Below are 21967 nucleotides of genomic sequence, written 5' to 3' on the forward strand. Positions count from 1 at the left end.
CATTTAATCCATTTATCCAGTAATCATCTCAAGGCGTCTAACCCTCTTGAGCAATGCTTCATCTGGGAAACCCTCAGCCCGATCAAAACTTGCTCTCTCTTTCTCTGAGGTGGTCTCCATATTCAGAAGACGGCAGCATGCTCTTAACTGAGATCACGCCCTCTGCACAGGTGCTTTTGCGGCTACACTTCACAAATAACTAAAGACACATGCATACTTTCAGGCAACAGGATGCACATTTACACCCTTATAAACCCCGGGCTTATACAATCCAGGTGTGACGGCTTAACACTGCGCTGCTTCGCCTTTGGTCTAAAGAACAACATCCAACAAACGATCACCTTGACCACCATTGGGTATCATCATAATAGCACCAGCCCATGTGCGAGAAGCCATTTTGGATTTTTTTATGAATAAGGAAGTGAAAATAACCATTTCCCTAACACTGCTTCCTTCAGTTCTTCACCACATCCCAAAATGTTGACCATAAGAAAAAGTATGAAGTATGAACATATTATGTCACTTGTCCGATAGTTACTTCTTGTGAGGAGCGCTTGTTTTGCTGCAGTTTTATTTTGATGACTTGCAGGAAATGTCTGTGAGCACTGCATAGTAGGGCTGGGACAATATATCGTTTTGCAATATGTCCCAATACCGAAGTATCGATACTGTCAACACTTGTAGCATTTCTTCAGGGACAGTTACGCAGCTGCAATCAATAACAGAGAGTCTTTAAAAACAGATCATAATATGTAAAAAAAAGTCTTAGCACATTTGCAATACTGTATTCTACCATCATAGCATTAATATTTTTATGGATTGTGGTTGGGTTTATGCAAGTCCAGTGAAGAAATGGCCCCTGTCTCCTGTTTCGCTCCAACCACACAGTGTTGTTGACTCAGCCTGTATTGCTGCTTTTGGACTCTAGGAACCGAGCGGCTCGTCGGGGCTGCAGCAGCTGGCACAGCCCTGTCCCTCACATTTTCTGAAGCTTGGGGGAAAGACGGGGCGCGTGCCAAGAGCTTTCATGTCATAAATATCCTCCTCGAATGCTCCGATGCTTTATAATTACCGTTCCTTCATCTCCATTTTTTCTCACACACTCTCACACAGCTGCCTATTGTCAGCCCTGTCAGTCAGTAAGTCTCCGCTTGTGTAGCTTTATGTAATTAGACAGCGTACACTGGGGTGGGTTTGTTTTTCCATGGCTGCTTTTAACTGTGGACATTAAACTATAAGCCACTTAGTGTTCCCCATAAAAGCGTTTTCCATCGCACTGTGATATCACGCTTATAACACAATAGTCTTGTAAACAGCTGCATTCACCGCGATCATGAGTAGTTTTTAACACACGCGCTGACATAAGAGAAACAAATTGTATAGTCCGACAACCTGCTGGTACAGTCGCTGGGAATGCGGAGGAGATGGTAATAATAGGTTGGCGTGGAATGCAGACTAGAGCCCCGTTGGTTTTAATCTTATCTGGTCTTTAACACTAAGTTGCAGCGTGCTTGTATAAACAGGCAACAATGGAATTTGAGGTTTATCGTTTTGCTTTATTTGTGTGCGTTGGTGTGGTTTGGGCAGAGGAGATGCCAGACTAATAGTTTCCCACTAACAACAAGTAGCTTTCATCACTTTTCCATACAGCTGTTGTTGAAGCATGATCCGTCATATTAACTGTGGAACAAGGAATCACTATTGTGGCTTTTTGACAAAGGTTCTCAAACTGTCATCTATAGATACAGACGGCATCTTGTCATAGAAGGGGGTGTGGCTTCGCCAAGGGGGAAAATAGAATCTTTAGAGAAACACAATTTTCCACTGTCTTTTTTTTTTGGTGGAATATGATCTTATTTATCACACATAAATAAAGTCAAGTGTAAATCGGGTCCGTATGGATATTTTCTCACAGCAGATTGTTCAGTTGAAGAGAAAAAAACGGCAGTTATAGCTAGCGCTAGCTAACCATTAGCACGATGCTAACATGTAGCATCCAGTTAGCATTCTCCGTTATCTATGTATTTATGGGCTGTTGAACCACTTTGCTCCTCTCCATGTCTTTGTATCTTTATTTAGCAGAAAACTATATTCATAATTCAGCATTTGTTGTTTTGAATAATTAGAAAAAGTTTAGATTTTTCTCCAAATTGTTTTCCCCTTTAACTGTTTTCAAACATGACCATATATGGGCGAGATGCCGTCTGTGTCTATACTGGGTCGTTTTACTGTCGTGAATGTTTCGCTGCGGCTTGGTACCGGGTCAGTTCAATCAGCTTTATTGTCAATTCCACCATATGAGAAGCTCATACAGAGAATCAGAATTCCGTAGGATGAAAAGAGATCTTTCAGTCAGTTGGACCGGGCACGGAACGAGACTCAGCAGTGCTCTCCCTAATGTAAGACTGAAGAGGCTGTGAGATGGGCCAGTGTGAACAGTGCTGTTGTTAGCATTACTCACGCAACCATAGATACAGACAACATCTTAGGGAATGTCCACAAATGGCCACAGTCGAGGGGGAAAACTCTCTCACCTTTTACTCCACCTCTCCTTTAACCTCTTAACCCCCACCTACACAAGCACATTGTCTCCAGTTATTATCCAGGCGTTACCCAAATCTAAAAGCGTGTCAAAAGAGTAACAAAAATGAGACGTAAATGAGGATGAGAAAGCAACAGATAATCACAAAAAACAAAAAAGTGACCCAAAAGTGACAACAATGCGGCAACAACACCAGGAAACACCAAGAAAAATCTTTTAGATGAGGCGTTACACTGGCCTATTGGCTGTAAGAAGTTTTTAGATTTGGGTAAAGCCGAACTGGAGAAAATAAAAGTGGGGGTTAAGAGGTTAACTAATGCTATGTATTTTTTTTTTTTACCAAAAATGAGACACGGAGAGGAGCAAAGTGGTGCAACAATAACACCTAATGCTAACCATAATTCTAACGTTAGCTTCATTCTACAAGCTAACGGCTAACTTTGCGTGTTGCTTTTTCTTCCCGCAATCTGCTCGGTGAAAGCGTTCATGGCCCAATTTTGTCTTGACTTTATTTGTATGTACTGAATGTGCTTATAGTCTGCCAGAAAACGTCTAAAAAGAGTGAAAAATAATGATTTCCAGAATAAACTTCCTTTCCCCTCACTAGGCCACACCCCCTAGTTTGATGTCTGTATCAACTGAACAACGCTTAACAAGGATTCGATGGTGATTAACTGTGCTGCTCTAATCTTTACTGTAAAATAGAGTTAAATACACTATACTTATGACTATTTACACATTTTATGACTGATAATTACTATATGTTTATGTTTACTTCCCATCCAGCTTTCAAACAATGTGTTAATTTAGTCTGCATCATAATGTTGTTTATGTTCCGAGCGTTTTCATGTCGTTATGTAACAAAGACCATTGTTTATCCGCCAGCAGCAGTTGTCTAAATGACTGTGGATGCTGTGGAAGTGAAAATTAATCCTTCGAGCACTTATGGTTTGAACAGTGCACAAGCCAAACCAGTGGCACCGTGCTGCCAAGCTGTGGCACACAGAGTGCTGGGAAGTTCCCTTTGCTGTTATTGCAAAAGTTGTTCCACTCCGACTCTACACCGGATGAATTAAATGCTTGTGCAAGTTATTATTCTATAAACAAGGCTATTATATGTCACATTTTTCTGCTTGAGAAATACATATGATTACGTTTTGCTCATTTGGATCTGTAGTTTGGTCTCTCATACACATCTTTTGGGTTTGTGATTAAACTTAATGATTGACATACATCTACAATATTTCTTTCTTTCGTTTTTTTTTTTGAATGTTTATGCTCCTGGACATGTTTAAATGCACCCACTTTTTAAAATTGTTTGTATATTGTTCCAAAACTGTGCAGTAGTTCTGACATTTTCCCTCGGATCATGAAAGGAATCAGATTAGAACAGTCAGCGTGATGTCATTTAGACGTGACTCAAATGAAATCAAAATCATTGTGAGGATGAACAAGCTTTTATTTTGCATGTTTGCATTTTTGGGCATGACTGCCATAGTATCTCTGCATCTGAACCTTGGAGCCGGAGCCTTGTATTGTGTTTCTCGGGCCCCCACAGTGTCTGGGGGCCGTCTGTGTCAAGAACAGCACACCCATTGTGAGGAGGGCTCTTGGCTTTTTTAAGGTCACGAAGACTACAGGTAGCACAAGGGCAAGATTAATCGCCCCATCTGTGACAGGCGGGGAGGGGCGATGGAGCGGGAGATGGGAGGACGAGGCGGATAAGTCGATGGAAGAAAGGGGTAATTGAGAGAGAAAAAGTGATGGAGGAAGTCGGGGGACGAAGAAAAGGGAAAGAGGGACAGGTAAAGACAGGGGAAGTAATTATGCGCAGGAGAGTCTTTGTTGGGCTCAGCGGTGCGTTGAGGGCGGCTCGCGGAGCTTTGGCCCGTGCTATACGAAAGGCGGTCAAGGGTAATTACCTGAACTGTGTCTTTGATGGCTGTGTGCCTGGCTCTGCTAATGCATCATTATCACTGTCATCATCACAGGACAGACACAAGGTTTCCGCTTTACAAAGACAGATCGACTTCCAGCACGAGTTCTAACAAATACTCATAACTAATACACTTTAAATCAGTGGTTCTCAACCTTTTGGAGCCACGACCCCCAATATAGCTGTTAAAGGGGTTCGTAACCCCCCCCGCCCTGGTCACACCATGAGAAATAGGCACATTAGTCTACATAATTTTTAAAAAACAAAGAAAAAAAACAAATGGCTGAAGTAAAATTCATCCAATTACATACAAATAATGGCTCTCTGGTAAAATAGCACACACATGCTACAGTAAAATATTAGATTATATGCTAATAAAAATATGCATATTTTATCTACATGATCTGATGTCCCGACCCCCAGATTGAGAACCACTGCTTTAAATGACTGAAAAAGAAAAAAGGCGATCAATTGTACGTGTATAGATTTAGAGAGTTTCTGGATCAAGTTGGTTCTCACTGACTTTAACGTCTGAAAGGCACGTTTTAGTAAAAATATATCCCGACTGGTTGGAGGTCTTTTTTATAATGAGGTGGACAATCAAAGCGTTCTGTTTTAAATTTGATGTTCTTTTTAATTAGGCACTTGTTTATCCATTTACCAATATCCCCCCAAATAAAAGTCACAAGTGCAGCTGGCTCAGATGGAGTCACTCTGCAGATGTTGGTCCGACTAATCACCATCAAAGTGATCTGATATTCGTGTTTTTTTGTGTCTGAAATGCGGTCATGTGCCTTCACTTTACTATATTATTGCCCCGTTGCATGCATATCAACCCGGCCAATAATGAGTGTGACCTCAGTGCACTGTTGCCAACTCTATTGCACTTCAAAGGCTTTGGTTCTTTTTTTTTTTTTTTTTTTTCTCCACAGATGCGTGAGCTGTGGGTAGTGGCAGTTGTAGAGCAAGTGAGTCAGGGGACAGCTGTTTGTGCACTTGGCCCATGACCACCATTTTTAAGTTGCTTATTCAGTGTCACATTAACAAATAACACAAGAAGTTTTTTTGTTTTTTTGACCAACCACCTGAACAATCTTCCCAAATGTCTCTCATAACATGTGTGTTCATAAGGAATCCATCCTGTTCTTCCTCTATATTTCCCTTAAAACGAATGCTATGCTGCCGATTAGATTAGACAAATATACCCTCAAGGTGAGAAGTGGAGTTGGGAGAAGGAGAGGAAGGATATAGGGTTTTCTCTTGTCCCAACACATCCCTACGTTAATCTGAGAAAGCTCCATGCATTTAAATGTTCCAATTAGAAACAGCCAAACTGGCACTTTCCCTAAAAACACAAATTAAGTGCTTAGGGTATAATTTCTCTTTTTTTCTTTTTTCTTGGTTACTGTACCACAGATTTATTCAGGAGGGGCTTTCAGTGACTCAACAGTAGCTGTGTGTTCTTACATTTGTACAGTGTTGCCTAAGAAAGTGTTTCATCACAGTAAATAGACCAGGGGTGCAACAAACTTTTACTGGTGGGCTGAGGGACAATTACAACTACGTTTGTATTTAGTACATATGCAAATACATTTATGCTCAAAAATGTTTTATTTGTCTTTGATTGGACGCATTGTTTGGTCTCCCTAAATATTGGCAGTTTACTCAATGCACTATTGAAAAGATCCTTTGCAAATGTCAGCTTTCTCTCACGGGCCAAAGCAACACCCACAAAGGGCCTCACGATAAAGACCATAAGTATTGATTTTACTCAACAAAAACAAACAAACTAGAAAACATTAATATTATCTTTTTCTTTTACATTTGTTGTTTTGGAGAACTTTGCTCAGTAACGTACGTTTGCAGACTTGCAGACACTTGCGCTCATGTTTTTTTCATGACCTAAAGTAAGGCCTTTAAGGTTTGCTAATGATGACATTTTTGCTCACATTCAGGTTGCTGTGTGGTGTGTGTGTGTGTGTGTGTGTGTGTGTGTGTGTGTGTGTGTGTGTGTGTGTGTGTGTGTGTGTGTGTGTGTGTGTGTGTGTGTGTGTGTGTGTGTGTGTGTGTGTCTTGGGGGTCATCCAGAGTTCCCGGTGCTGTCTCTTGGCGGTGCTACCTGCTTGGCAATGAAAAATGGCCCGAGATGACAGAGTTATTTCAGTGATTATGCCTGCTCTGCCTGTTGTTTTATTCATATCTATCGGCAAAGTATAAAAGAAAATATTCTATATATAAGGTAGCTCAAGTTTAGCTTTAAACCGTGTCATGCTCTCCTCTCATATTCAGTCCATTTCCTTCTCCCTTCCTTCATTTCTTCCTTCCTTCATTTAAAAGGGTTGCTTATCGTTACTTTGTCTTTCTTTCCTAGTGACATATTTGATGCCATGTTCCCTGTGACACACATCGCTGGAGAAACAGTCATCCAACAAGGTACGTCTATACAGTGGGAGGAAAAAGTATGTGAACCCTTTGGAATTTGTCACATTTTTGCCTAAATTGGTCATAAAATGTGGTCTGATCTTTATTAAAATCACAAGAATGAATAAACAGTGTCTTCTTAAACTAATACCACCCAAACAATTACATGTTATCATATTTTTATTGGCCATAACATGTGAACATCGCAGGACAGTGTAAGTAAGTGAACCCTTGGATCTAATAGCTGGCTGACCTTTCTTGACAGCAATTATTGCATTTCCCGTTGTTGCAGATAAGACGTGCACAACGATCAGGATGAATCTTGGACCATTCCTCTTTCCAAAACTGCTGCAGTTCAGCAAGATTCCGGGGGTTCACTTACTTTTTCCTCCCTGTCCTGTGAATGTTTACATATTGAAAACAATATGATAACATGTAATTGTTTGGGTGGTATTAGTTAAAGCTGACACTGTTTACTCATTCTTATGATTTCAATAAATAACAGACCACATTTTATGACCAATTTAGGCAGAAATGTAAGAATTCCAAAGGGTTCACATACTTTTACCTCCCACAATGGTGGTCTCATGTCAGAGTCTTTCTTCTTGCATGGCCAAGAGAGCTGTATCGTATTTGTGAGAAAAAACAACCATTAGTTTCATTCTGCGCCCAGCCTGTTTGCCGTTGCTATTTAGGAATGTTCTCTTTAGGAAGCTGTGCCACTTCTCCTTTTGTAAAATTGGGTAATTCAATTTGTCATTCACTCAGCACTTTAGAGCAAAGAAGGGAAAGATGCTTACTCTGCAACTCTAAATTAGGAAATAAGAGGAATACTGTGCCAATGGTGATATTGTTTCCACATGATTAAAAAGGTAAAAAGGTGTGATCTCCCTTTCATGAGCGTCCCCGGGTCATACGGGTCTTTGAAGGATTCCAGATCCACGGCAGGGCAGACTGTGTTTTTCCAGTGCCCCCACGCAGCCCACTCAAACTGCTATCACACAGCCGCATAGACTTGTAAAACGACACAATGTAAACAGTCAAACACATTCACACAAAGCGTTGCACATTGTTTCGGATAATACAGCCTTCACAAGTGCATGGAATCCCACAGGCCATCGGTGCGTGGTCGTACCAGCCGAACAGGACGCGCTCGTGTTCCCTAACGACACAGATCAGTCCTAATTTGGTGATAGAGTAACTTTAGCAGCTCCGGATCTGAGGCTGCTCATAGTTATACACTGCTCTGTACAGTATGCAGGACGTCATTCCCTGTGTCTGCTACTGTATCTACTGTATAGCTTTACGGATACCAGCTCTCGACATGGCGCTTACACACCGTCATTAATGTGGGGATGTTTTAAGAGTAACAAATGGATTCTTCCTCTGCTGCGCGCTGGGCTATTTTTAACGGGTGTCTAGAATAATTACAGGATTTAAGAAATAATGACATGTTATTCAACCAAAAAACTAAAACCTTTACTTAACTGATTGAATGTATTTAGTTTAATGACCAGGGAATAAGATCATTGTGTCAACTTATTGCATTGACTGTAGAGCGGCACAATATGAGAAAAGATTGTGGTTTATATAACTGTGTTGAATATAGTGATAACGATATTATTGCAGTACAGCAACTTCCATTAAGTTACAAGCAGGTTTTTTGGTTTTTTTGGCTAAATTTGACTTTGAGTGATTTTGTTATACAGGTGAAATTCGAACAATTAGAATATAGTTAAAAAGTCCATTTATTTCTGTAATTCAACTTAAATTGCGAAACTAATATATGCTATAGACTCATTACATGCACGCTCAACACATGTCAAGCCTTTATTTGTTATAATTTTGATGATTTTGGCTCACAGCTGATAAAAACCCCAAATTCAAAATCTCAGAAGATTAGAATATTGTGAAAAGGGACTATATTGTTGCTCAAAGTGTCACCCAGTCATCAGCTAATTAATCCAAAACTTCTGCCATGGGTAAGTAAGCAAGTAAGTAATCTTTATTGCTTAGCACAAAGTGCTTCACAACACAGTAAAAGCAGAAATTACATACAATATAAAAAGGGGTCAAAACAACACAGAAATCATAGCAGCCCAAAAGTAGCTAATTAAAAGCTTGAACAAATAAATGTGTCTTAAGTTCGCTTTTGAAAGAATCAACAGAGTCAATAGAGCGCAAAGAGGGTGGAAGATCATTCCAGAGCCTGGGAGCAACAGCCTGGAAGGATCGGTCGCCTCTAGTACGAAAACTCGTACGTGGAACCTTTAGCAGATTCTGATCCACAGACCTCAGAGCCCGCGCAGGGGTGTAAGGCTGGACCAGAGCACTGATATAAGAAGGAGCCTGACCGTGCACGGCTCTGAAGGCTAGAACCAGAACTTTAAACTTGATCCTAAAAGACACTGGCAGCCAATGAAGCTGTTTTAAAATAGGGGATATGTGGGTCCTCCTGTTTGTGCGGGTCAGAATTCTCGCTGCAGAGTTTTCCCTGAGTATGGCTTACATACTCCATTTTCAAAATATTCTGATTTTATGATATTTTTAATTTGGGGTCTTTACAAGCTGAGCCATAATAACCCAAATCACAACAAATAAAGGCTTGACATATCTCATATAGCATACCATGAGTCTATATCATACATTAGGTTCACGTTTTAAGTTACATTACAGAAATAAATGAACTTTTGAATTTTGAACTTTTCACCTGTATATTGTGGCTTCTTGAAATGAAGCTACTGCATGACCTAATATTGTGATAATGGTAATATGGCCAAATATTGTGCAGCTCTAGAGTTTGTCATCCATTGCAAACTTGGAGTAGCAGCCAAGTAATTTTTTGCTCATGCAGCATTTTCTTATTTACTTATTTTATTTGTGGGGCCTTTTGCGCTCGCACTATTTAACCTTGGTAAATGACCTCCTTTGTTTCGATGTTCAGACACTACCCGCCTAAGGCCCCTCAATTATAACCAATTTGATCGTTGTTCAGAAATTAAAGTGTAAAGAAGTGCAATGGTTTATTTGATCAATACGAAAAAGGCAGGAAACACACTTTAACCACAACCATAATCATTATCCGTTTAAGATTGGGCCAATTTGCAGGTAAAACGTCTTGCAGCTTTGAGAAAGTTAAAGAGCATCAATAGAGCAATTATGCCGTGTTGAAACAAATGCGCATGCCTCGGTGTATGGATGCTCTAGCCAAATATTTGCCTTCACTCTCGGGCTAGAGTGGTGCCACACAAAGACCTGAATACGCACGTGATAAAAGACAGGAAGAGCAGAAGAAAAGAGGGAGAGCGAGGGAGAGCGAGGGGGATCTGGAGGAGCGATAGACGAGATGAAAGAGAGAGAAGCAGAGGCCAGGCTGCTGCCGGGGTCTACTCCGGGACAGAGCTCAGGCCGACAGAGACAGAGAGAGCATCGCAGTGACAAATAGAGCACTATGATGGATGGGCACTCTTTACTCACTATTAATTAGCCGTGTGAACTCCTGTGAACTTTACACACACGGGCTGCTCGGGTTCTTTCAACTCCTCAAGTAAAGAACATACCGAGACACAATGAGGGACAAATCTGCTGAAAAAGTCCACAACGGGCGCTATTGTATTCCCAAATCTTAAATACATTGTAGCTTACGAGAAGTCTGCATCATTCATTATCTTCCCCTGGCTTCTGTCAGAGATCATGTGAGTGAGGCTGTGGTTTGCTCAGCCTGAACAAAGCTCCTAAACTAATGTAGACATACTATACAGGTGGTATGATTCTTTGGGTAGGGTTTGGTTTAGTAGGAAGTTATGTTAAGTCGGATGGTTCTGGTCCTGGGTCTGGTCATTTGTTAATTCATCAAGTCTGCAGCTGCTAAAAACTGTAATGAACACAGAAAATGATTTTTACAGTAATAATATATATTCTATCTCTTGCAGGTGACGAAGGAGACAACTTCTATGTGATTGACCAAGGAGAAGTGGATGTAAGTAGCCGCCATAACAATAGACACTTCAGATAATGATTAAAATCTCAAGTAGGCTGTGCATTTATTTATGGGAAACGATTTCAAACTCACGCTGAGATAACTTTCCCGCCAACAAAGGGCGGGTTGTGTTGGCTTGCCCGTATGTTTTGTCCTCTACAAAGTTCAGTTCCACTCCGATGACAATCACAACGCGGCCCTATAGGGTTCAGCTCACCGTGGGACGAGCCAAACTGAGGAGGTCTTTTGTCTTAGCGACTAAAACGGAGCGATAGAGTTAAGTGGAAAGATAAAAGAGGAGCTGTCACAAAGTTAAACAGGAAGTGGCCTTATCGTCTTACAGAGGCTGGTACAGGCAGTGGGTACAGAGACACTGAGCCATGCCGACTGATAGAGTCTGCCCACCAAGGTGGAGCGACAGGAAGTGGAGAAATCCTGGCAGCCGTGATTGTCCTGTTAAATATAGCTCACACATGAACTTGATTTAACCTCAGCCATCAGACCAACTTCATTAAAAGACATGAAATATTTCCATGTCTCACCAAGGAGATACCTTGGGGTGATTTAGAGCCGCAACATCTCAGAAATGTTGGAACAAGTAACAAAACATTTTATGTACCAAATGAGTACCAATTATGTACCAAAAAAAGCCAATGTTTTATTGACATGTTCATTTTTAGTTTTGGTATATAGACAGTTCTGTAAGCCGTCGATAAAGAAAGCTATTAGTCACACATTCTGCTCTTCATATTAGCTTCAGTGTCTAAGTTTCACACAGGCATGAGCTGCCTTTCAGTGGCAGCGGAGGCACTTCAGGCTTTTGAAGTCTGAAATGTCTTTCATTAGAAGTGAGTGTAAATCTGCCACTACCCCATAAACTGATGAGCACCAACACTGATGTAAACCTCACACAAATGTATTCAACACAGCGCTACATTTAAACAGCAAAGATAATGAATGCAGAATTAAAGACAAGTTGGAAGATCCACTCAGGCACTGACATGTTAACGCTTTACATGTCCCAGTGTTAACATTATAGGACTTTAACCATGGAGTGCCTCGGATCTTCCTCTCTGTTTTTAATTTTGCATGTCAGTACCTTTCCTCGAAAAGAGCACCTGTTACACACAATTGGACCCTGTGATGCACTCGAGTGTTTTAAAGATAATGAATGCTTTGGTAATAAGGTTTGATGATACAGTATATAAATGTGCCATGTGCTTGTGGTGTCTTCCAGACAAAGACTTTTTATGTGAACTGGATTCGATGTAGGTTTTTGCTCGACATTTATTTATATTTTGGACAATAAAAACTTTACTACTGACTTTCATGCCTGAATGATCTACACAAATGACAAATAAAACACTTTATGGGGTTCGGTTGGGGATATTCTACTTCAGGGACAAATGTTCTGAACTTCAAAGCTACAAATTAAGTGTTGGCTCCAAACTTTCATTTTGAGTGAATTACAAACAAATTTAAAGACAAAAAAGCTGAAGGATATCATTGTATAATATTTCAAAACCCAGCTCTTTTATCCCCACTTTACCATCTGCACAATTTAATCCTATGTTGCTGCAACATGTTTGATGGGAATAAAACTAATTCCAAAGCAGGAAACGGTATACCCCTGTCCCACGTAAATGAATACGAGGGAACACTTTTAAGGATGATGTAATTGGGATGGCCTCATCTCTTTGAGTCACATTTAAAGTGCTCTGTCCCGGTGGTATAGTGTGAGCTGGGGATAAAGCCGAGTCCTGCCAGGAGTCACCAGCGGGACCAACCCTTCCTCTCCACTCTCTTTCTTTCTCTGTTATTAAGTCACCGCCGGAGTGGATAGTGTGTCGGCAGGTGAATCGTGACGGCCCTAGAGACAGTGCCAGCGAGTACCAAGGAGTTTTTTGTCCTAAAGTCTATTGTATCTGTCCCAAATAGCCCTAAAGAGGCAACCGCGGCCTTCCTCCAGTCACTCCAAAATCAAAGAGAGTGCACTAACAAGACAGGGCAGAGGAAATAAAAGGAATGGGCGAGGAGGCACAGGGGATAGAGTGCTTTTTAAAGGGTCTTACTTAAAGGCTTAACTTGGATCAAATACTCAAGAGACAAGCCCTGGTGAGAAAATCAAACGGGCCGGAAACTGAGGAGGTTTAACAAAGTGTCTCGGCAGACAAAAGGAATGGCTCACATAAATGTTTTGGTGATGGTTGGTCTTCTATTCTTTTCCTCCAGGTGTACGTCAATGGGGACTTGGTGACCAATATCGGAGAAGGAGGGAGTTTCGGAGAGCTGGCCCTGATCTATGGGACTCCGAGGGCTGCCACTGTGAAGGCCAAGACGGACCTAAAACTGTGGGGGATTGATCGAGACAGCTACCGGCGCATACTCATGGTACAAAAGCATCGATTCATATCAATACAGCAAATAATCATTGACACTTCACAATACAGGATACGATGGTGTTAGGTCGCCAATTCTAACTAATGATGGATAAGGGATAATGCATGTATTTACTTATAGTTATAGTCTGAGTATTTTCATTTGTTAACCTCTTAACCCCACCTGAACCGAGTGCATTTTCTCCAGTTCAGCTTTACCCAAATCTAAAAGCTCCTTGACTGGAGCCTAGGCCAGTGTAACACCTCATTTGAAAGCTAAGACCTACAAAACTCATCTAAATTGAGTTTTTTTCCTCACATTGTTGCTGCGTTGTTGCAACTTTTTCGACATTTTTTGTTGGATTTTCGTCACATTTCTTGCCACATATTTGTCACTTTTTGTCACTTTTCTGTTGCTCTTTTGTGGCTTTTTCGTCACTTTTTCTTCCCATTTTTTTCATCCCGCTTTTTAATCACTTTTCTGTTGCTCGTGTGTTTTTGTTACATATTTCTGCCACTTTTTCATCACTTTTGCGTCGCTTTTTTGGTTGCCCTTTTATTGCTTTTTGTCACTTTTTAATCACGTTTCTGTTGCTCTTTTTGGGCCATTTTGTTGCGCTTTCATCACACATTTTCGTCGTTATTTTCACAATTTTTCTACCGAGAAGCAGTTAGATTTGGGTAAAGCCAAACTGGAGAAAATGTGCTCTGTTCCGGTGGGGGTTAAGAGGTTAAATCATCTAAAGCGAGACCGCCTTATTTCTAAGCCTTGTTCTATCTCCTGCTGTCTCTCAGGTTTAAAAATATTACTAGAAAGCATAATAAAAATATACTTTAGTGCACTACTTCATCCTTATCGCTTACTTAACCGCAATATTTTCTCCCACACAACCACTTAGGCCTTTTTTAAACGCTTAACGGCACTGAAGCATCCCCAGCAGCACCACCCTTAGTGCCTACTCCCATTATAATTCTGCGGGAGGGAGTTGAAGAGCGATGGTAGGAGGGGAGCCGGGCAGGAGACGTCGGGTCAGCCCTAAAGTAGTTGCTGCACCAGGAGCTTATCTCGGTGGAATGTCTAAATGTTTAAACTGGAAACATAATGTGCTCTGCCCTGGCTGTCACACTTCTTCACAACACCGGGCGCTGCAGGAGTAACGTATTACTGACCGCGCAGCTCTTCAGGGGCCTCCATAGCTAACAGAATGCTTCCGCTAATGCTCTTTACAGCTTATGCCATACATAATATAAGCTTACATTAATCTGGCTGTGCTGTTGCTTAGCGGTTGAAAATGTCTGCCCTGTGTCAAGTGTCCTGAAGTTGGCAGGACCCTCGACGCGCCCTTGCCCAAGCTCGTGGCGCATAGTTGAGGTGAGGGCACAGTCCGCCCCGGTAACCTTTTTCTTTTGTGAAGCGCCGTCGTCTGTCTCCCCCCAGTTTAAGCTCTCTCGCTATTTTTTTTTTTTTTTTTGCAGAAGAAACAGCAGCGACGCAGGCAGCAGCGAGACGGGGGCGAAAGTAGAATTCAATTACGCAGAGCTGTATTTAATTATTGCTGTCAATGATTTGTAAAGCCGTTTTTATAATGTGCGGTATTCTGGCAGCAGCGCCGGCCAACATAACGAGCAGTCGGCGTGTCTGAGTGCGTGTGTGTCTCTCGCTCACTCAGAATTATGCACAGTGGCTCAGGTCTGCTGCTGGTTAGAAGCAAGAGAGGGAGGCGGGCGGCTGTTGCCGTCATACTGTCACCGGGATGGTTCCCAAGCTCGGATAAATGGATGGCACAGGAACAGCATCCGTGGGGAGGAAAAAAGTTTGAAGACACATACATTTTTGTTGATAATATAAATAAACTTTGATTGATTGATTGATTGTTGATGGTAAATAGTCTAAACTTACATAGCGTTTTTCCACCAGCATTAGGCACTCAAAGCGCTTTACAGCAAGGAACCACTCAGTCATTTACACTCTCATTCATACACATGTGTGAGCAGACACTGGAGGCAAGGTAGGTGAAGTGTCTTGCCCAAGGCCGACAGTCTGCACCTTCAGGAGGCGCACACATCTTTGTGTTTGTTATGTGAGACCTCAAAAATTGTTCTTCTAAAACAATGAAGAGGCACCAAGAGGTCCCCACATCTGCAGCACAGTGGAGGTGCAGAGCCGCCTTTACCAGCAGGGGCTGGAGCCCAGGGCCCTACCATAGGCAAGGGCCTATCAGAATTAAGGGGAAAAAAAGAAAAGGTGATTCATTGATTTTCATGTCAGTCACTTCACTTTGCGGCATGACTAACCATATGCGATGATTGTGCTGCGCTCCTGCGTGTGTACCTGGAGTTGGCCCAGAGGGATACATGTAGGAGTAGCAGGGTTAGGTTTTTTTGTGGGATTCAGGGTTAGGGTTATAGGTTTGCGTTAGGGTTAGGGTTTGCGCTGAGGGGGGAAGGGGGCCGACAATTCTGTTTAAACCCCGGGGCCTATGGGTACATTAAGGTGGGCCTGTGGAGGTGTCACAAGAGGCGCTACAGGAAACAAGGAAGGGACAAACGAGGAGGTATCCGGGAAAGACTCAAAGCTAAGCCACATAGGCCTTCTGTCCCTACTTTTGTTCACTGGAGAATAAAACACATTAACTGCTAAGCTCTTCCCAGAAGATGGTGAAAGACTGTTGTGGAGCGAAGGAAGCTGACCAGTGCAGGACACCATGCTCTGAAACAGGGACAAGCCCAGGAGGTGGTTTCAGAGGATCAGAGGAGCACTAAAGACAGCCAGCCAGGTTTCCTGTGGGTGCTACGGTTACCTCCAAAAAGATACTGGTCAGGTTGGCCCACAGTGGTGGAGCGGCTCAGGACTAACACCTGAACACAATTCCGTTGTACGGTTGTACAATGACAAATAAAGCACTTACTTACTTATCCAAAGGAAAAGTGATACATTTGCCCACAATACCTGCTTTATGGCTTTGCCTACACCTAGGTGCTTTAACAATACAAAGGCGCGTTGCCATAACATTGTAATATGTAAAACCGTTCCTCTATCCTCTCTTCTCATCTTGCAAAAAAGTTCCTCGGATGAACAGTATAGTTCCAGTTCCCTGTGTGGCCATCACGTACAGTACAATACTCGCACTGTTGTGTCACGTTGGTATCCAAACATACGGCGAGCCCATTAACAAGGTGACAGACAGTCGACAAACTCAAGCCGAGATGAAGGGGAAAAGAGACAAAATGATGGTGAAAACGCAGCGGGGATGTTAGCGCGGCGTGTTTGGTGCTGGACGGAGATGAAGGTGATGCTGATGGGGCGTGAGATGCGGTTGGTTTAGCCTGGCTTCGTTCCACACCTCAAGCCCCTTTGATGATCCTACCTCAAAGTCGGGCGGCAGACAAAGAGGCTGGTTCATCCTTAAACCACGAGAGGACAGGAGCAGGGGAGTTTCAGACAGAACAAAATATGAAGCCCTCCTGTGTCGACTAACAAAAGGCAGATGTCAAAAAGGGAAAAAAAAGAATAATCTGAATTTTTGCAAACACTCGTTCTTGCTGTGTCAGTCACATACCCTACTAATCCGGAGGTATAAATCTTGCCCGCTGTGTAGTGTAATGCACAGAAAGCCCTTAAGCCCGGTGAGCCTATCTAAGGAGCCCTATGGGGAGGTAAACGGGAAAGTGTGCTCGTACAGAAGTTGAGCATACATGTGTGAGTTTGTATGTACAGTCTTAATGGGCTTTGGGGTTTTGTCTCTGCAGAAACAGCAGTGAAACATAAGTGGCAGAACTGAAAACAGACTGCACACACTGCTGCATAGACAAGAAGGCATTTACCCAGGAGGGAGGCAATGCAGACTCGAATTCCTTTAATCAAGTTGTTTACGATTCCAAGATTGACGTTGGCTCACTTGGGAACTTTTTCTCCTGTTTTAAGACAAAATGTGAAATTATATGAAATTAGAGGCAGCAGCAGCAGGCACTTCTGCACTAAAGACACCCCAAGCCTCGATATATCATTCCCATATGCAACACGCTCGTCTGCAGATGAGATCGGTGCTCCTTGCTCCCTCTTCTTTCTCTTTATTCTTGCCGCTGTAAAAGTGAAGCTGAGTGGGGGAAAGAGAATACAGTTGAAGGGGGTCCTGGGGATTTAGACTTGTCATGAAGTACCTGATGGTCCTGACAGAGGAGCGCAGGGAAAGTCCCGCCTGCTGGGTGGGACAGGCCACACGCACTCACGTCTCCAGCATGTCATGCACAAGGTTTACACACATTCAGACAGGGATGACCCCGTGAACTCCGGTAATAACACGTTACCCAAAGGCGTCTATTTTATGTGTGAAAGGCAAAGTTCGCCTCAAGACGTCAATTAGAAATGAAGTTATCAACTCACGTCTGTCATGGGGATTAATTTAACAATGCAGACAAGTTAAAATGAAAATTAATTTCAATTCAATGCACACTGTGACAACCTAGAAATTAAAAGTTTGTTCCGTAGTAGTTCTCTGTCAAACGTGTGAAAATAAAGAAATGTACAGAAACGACTCTACTGCTATTTAGCGTCACAGTCACATGAAAAGATATTGACAGTAATTGTACATGTATAATTCGATCAACTGAGTCTCTGAAGTGTCCTCAAAAATACTGTAATTTCCGGACTATAAGTCGCACTGTTTTCATGGTTTGGCTCGGGGTGCGACTTATACTCTGGTGCGACTTATATATCAAAATATATATTTCACACTGACAGACACTAGAGGGCGCCCTAGGCTTGTGTACCAATATTTGCTTCTCCTGTACCACTGAAGATTTACAAAACGGCAATCAAGCAGCAGAAAGAAAGTTTGGAGTGAATGAGAAACTTGCGAGGGACTGGCAAAGCGTGGAGGTTTCTCTTACTCCAATGAAGAAAACGTTAAAAGATTATAGCGGGCTTAAAGCTCGATGGCCACAGCGAGAGGAACGAGTTCACAAATGAGAGCTTGAACAACGTGCTGCCGGGAGAGTCTTGTAAACGGTGCAGCTATGCCTCCTTACCCAGGTAGTTGCCAAGGCTGGTGCGACTTATACTCCGGAGCTACTAATAGTCCGGAAAATACGGTACTCATTACGTTGTGTCATTGTGTCTTGCAGGGCAGCACGCTCCGGAAGAGAAAGATGTACGAAGAGTTCCTCAGCAAAGTCTCCATCTTGGGTAAGTGGCCGCATACTGTAACCTTTATTAGCGGTAGCATGAGCGAGTTTGCACGTGTGCACGCTAACCAGCAGGTCGAGGAGTTCAGTGTGGAGACAAATAGGCTGCATATACTGTAGATTAGCCCACATAAACAGTGGCGCACGTTGTTTCACCAGGTCAGCGCTCGGGTCAGACGAGCGCGCGCTCTCCTATACAGTAAATCCCCTCGAAACTTTTCATACCCACCCGGACACACTTTGCACTGTCACTGCGTTCAAACATAAGGGGGTGAAGTTAATCTTCTCTCTCCCTGGAATTTGGATAATGGCAAAGCTATACAGGCCACTCACTTTGTTAGCGCCGGTGAATGAGACTTTCAAACCAGTTGCAATTAGAGCTGACGTCCCGTCCCCTTCCACTTGATGGTTTGTGTGTGGTGTATAGAAGAAGGCCGTGCCCCCTGTACAGAGTTATTAGCTGGCTGAGTAAACACATACACTCAATTGAGGTCTTAGCCGAACCCGCTCTCTTTTCATTCTTCTTGCCTCTTTCTCAAAACCTTGTCGAGGCCTGTATTGAGTATTCCTCTTAGCAGTGCTCCTACTCATTTTTCTTTCTGTCACTCTCCTTCCTTCTCAATGGAAGAAGGTTCGGGGCGGGGTATTTGATTATGTTTGTCTTTGATTTTTGAGATAGCCGCAAAATTGAGTACAAGCCCTTGATGTCAGTTTTGTGAAGGAGAGAAAACAACTCACCCGTCACACTTTTTTAGACGTTTCACCACTTGCCTGGTTGATCGTTTCCTCTCACGGTGCAGTCTGAAGAGTGCTATTCAATTGTCGACAAAGTCTCTTAAATACCACGTCCCCTGTTTAGTTACTGCCCTCTTGGTGTAATGTGAAGCCATTTACCTTGAAATCACAAATACTATACAGATACTTTTGTTTTTCCCTGGGTAAAACACTTTAAGGTAATAACTTTGTCAACTTGTAGTGCATTCAAATGCGTTTCTTGACACAGACATGAACAGTAAATACATAAATTTGTGGACCACTTACAGGTGCATTATGCAACTTTTTATTGAAATTGCGTTCTTGCTTGTTTTCGAGCTTGTAGTGGCCCAGCAGCTCTATGAGTGGTCAGCATGACGCCTTTACTTTCGATCGCGGTGGTTTTGATCCTGGAGTATCTTAGAGACCACCGTGATGGAAAGTAAAGCCGTCATGCTGACCACTCATACAGCTGCTGGGTCACTACAAGGTCAAATACGCACAAATATTAAATTTATTCTCCTATAGAAAGTTGCATAATGCACTTTTAATGTTTAATGAAAAAAGCGTCAAAATAGTGACAAAAACAAGAAGAAAACGCAAAGAAAAAGTCACAAAAATAGCAATGAAAGTGCAACAAAAAAGTGACAAAAACTCAATTAAAAAAGCCACACAAAGGCAACAAAAATGCAATGAAAAAGAACATGAAAAAAAGTGACGACAACACGGCAACAACACAAGGAAAAAAGATCAGTTTAGATCCGTTTTGTAGGTCTTTGCTTTGAAATGAGGCGTTACACTGGCCCATAGGCTGTAAGCTCCAATCCAGAAGCTTCTAGATTTGGGTAAAGCCAAACTGCGGATAATGCGCTCACTTAAATTGGGTTTAATCCCAAACCCGGAAGAAGGTGTTGCTTTTGCTATGATTTTCTTCTGTGTCCAAAGCTGTTAGCAAAGGTGAGGTTGTGATAGTAGGCGTCCTCTCTCTTCACATTTGCGTATCGCGTTACCTGGGCTCGCCGTTAAGGATCACCTCAACAGGAGCCAGCCTTAAGCGAGACAGAGGACATCATCCATCTGGGGGTTTGGCAGACTCTACGGCCCCACTGCACGGCGACACTGGACACCTCCGCGACACCACGCTTCGCCTTATTTAATCCTAAGACACATAAAGACACACTCGCAGATCGGTTACCGAACACTTCCGGAGACAATGCGACGACACAAAGAGGTTTCTGGGATCCTCCGCGTCTGGGCCAAATCAAAACACTGGACTAAGGCCAGACAAAGCTGAGCGGGCCGAGGAGACAGGAGGCTTATGAGAGGACTTCTGTGTGGCTATCTCCGTATAAATCCCCTTAACTATAAATACCCACACTTCAAATGTTCCTCAAACGTTTCCGCGGGATGGAACATCATGCGCAGTGAAAATGTGTGGCTGTCTGTGTTTTTGGTCCCGGCGTGAATACCAGCAACTTCTAGAAATATCTCGGACTAAACCACGTCACTGTGCATGTGGCGGACCGGCTGGAAAGACAGCTGTCTCCACAAGCGCCGCTCAAATATGCATAAAGAGATTGCTTGTCGAAGATATTATGTGAGATTCCACTGGGTCAGTTCTTATCGTTACACGGTCACAGCAGCACACGGTGAAAGTTTAGTATTCAAGTGACTGGTCAGTTTATGGTTAGGATTTGTCTTTTACTGTTAAATGCAGATGTCTGACCTGGTTTGTGGTTAATATCTCTCTAATTACTGGGCACATCCATATTAAAGCAGTACTAAGTAACCCCTGCAGGCCATAAGTGCCACTGCAGGTGTCGTAGCATGTTGCGAATTGTCCTTGAGAGTAAATACTATACGCTGGCAGAAAAGTTAAAGGGAGAGAGGGATATTGTTCATCCAATTACACAATGAAGATCATTTTTTTCACTCAAACTTGGCTGTAAATACCGTTTAAGTGGCGCTAGCCCACAGTTAGCTTGTTAGCTTCTTCTTCGTGATTCCATTAGTGTGTATTGGTGACTCCGACCTGGTGCAGGAAAGTTGGAATTGTGGTTTTCCCATTAATACCTGTATTACCGCAATAAGGACTATGGAAAGGATTTGTTAAGGTAAACAAGTTACTTAGTACTGCTTTAAACAAAAACTGGCATAAAGTGTCTTCAATTATTTATTATTATTATTTGGGTATTTCTTTTATCCATCCATCATCCAAAGAGTTGTAAAAACCCCTTCCTTTCATCTGGAATTATGAAAAATGTCTACTTTTTGTGAATAATAGAGAAGAATGGTCCAAAGTCAATGCATCAATGCGTTTTTTACCTAAATTTTTCTTTTATATTTCACAAAATCAAAACACATAAAAAAATAGTTTTAAACATCAACAGGATGAAACATTATTTTCACCATTTTAAGACATTTCGAGCAAACCGCCGAACAGAACAAAGTACAGATAACTTTTGCACTCCACAATGAGCTATCTGATTTAGCTGTCACCAGAATCCGGTTCTGTGTGGGCCTCCAGATTTAGGGCTTGGTTTTTGGGTGTTCGTCTCCGTGCGAGGACGGACTGGACAGGGTATGTTACAGTCCCTGATGAATGACTGGATTAGACTAAGGTGGGAATTACCGAACCACCAGCAGCTCAGCTTTAGCCATCGATCAAAAACGGCGAACATGTAGTCGGCTTTTGGACATTTCACTACATTTTTTCTAATCAGTAGAAATAGTGGACAGTGTTAAGTTCGTTGTTGGAAATTGTTTGTGTTTCG

At 42.4% G+C, this 21967-nt stretch overlaps 1 protein-coding gene across 2 annotated transcripts in view; it reads left to right on the forward strand.

The window, feature by feature from the left end:
• Positions 1-21967, forward strand: part of prkar1b (protein kinase, cAMP-dependent, regulatory, type I, beta) — a 56571-nt gene that overhangs the window by 26807 nt on the left and 7797 nt on the right. For both annotated transcript variants that reach the window (XM_079564156.1, XM_079564157.1), the window contains 4 exons: positions 6850-6911; positions 10832-10878; positions 13111-13269; positions 18381-18441. In XM_079564156.1, coding sequence (XP_079420282.1) covers positions 6850-6911; positions 10832-10878; positions 13111-13269; positions 18381-18441 — 329 coding nt within the window. The remainder of the gene's footprint in view (positions 1-6849; positions 6912-10831; positions 10879-13110; positions 13270-18380; positions 18442-21967) is intronic.

This window comes from Gobius niger (genome assembly GCF_951799975.1).
Source record: "Gobius niger genome assembly, chromosome: 10".
Taxonomy (NCBI): domain Eukaryota; kingdom Metazoa; phylum Chordata; class Actinopteri; order Gobiiformes; family Gobiidae; genus Gobius; species Gobius niger.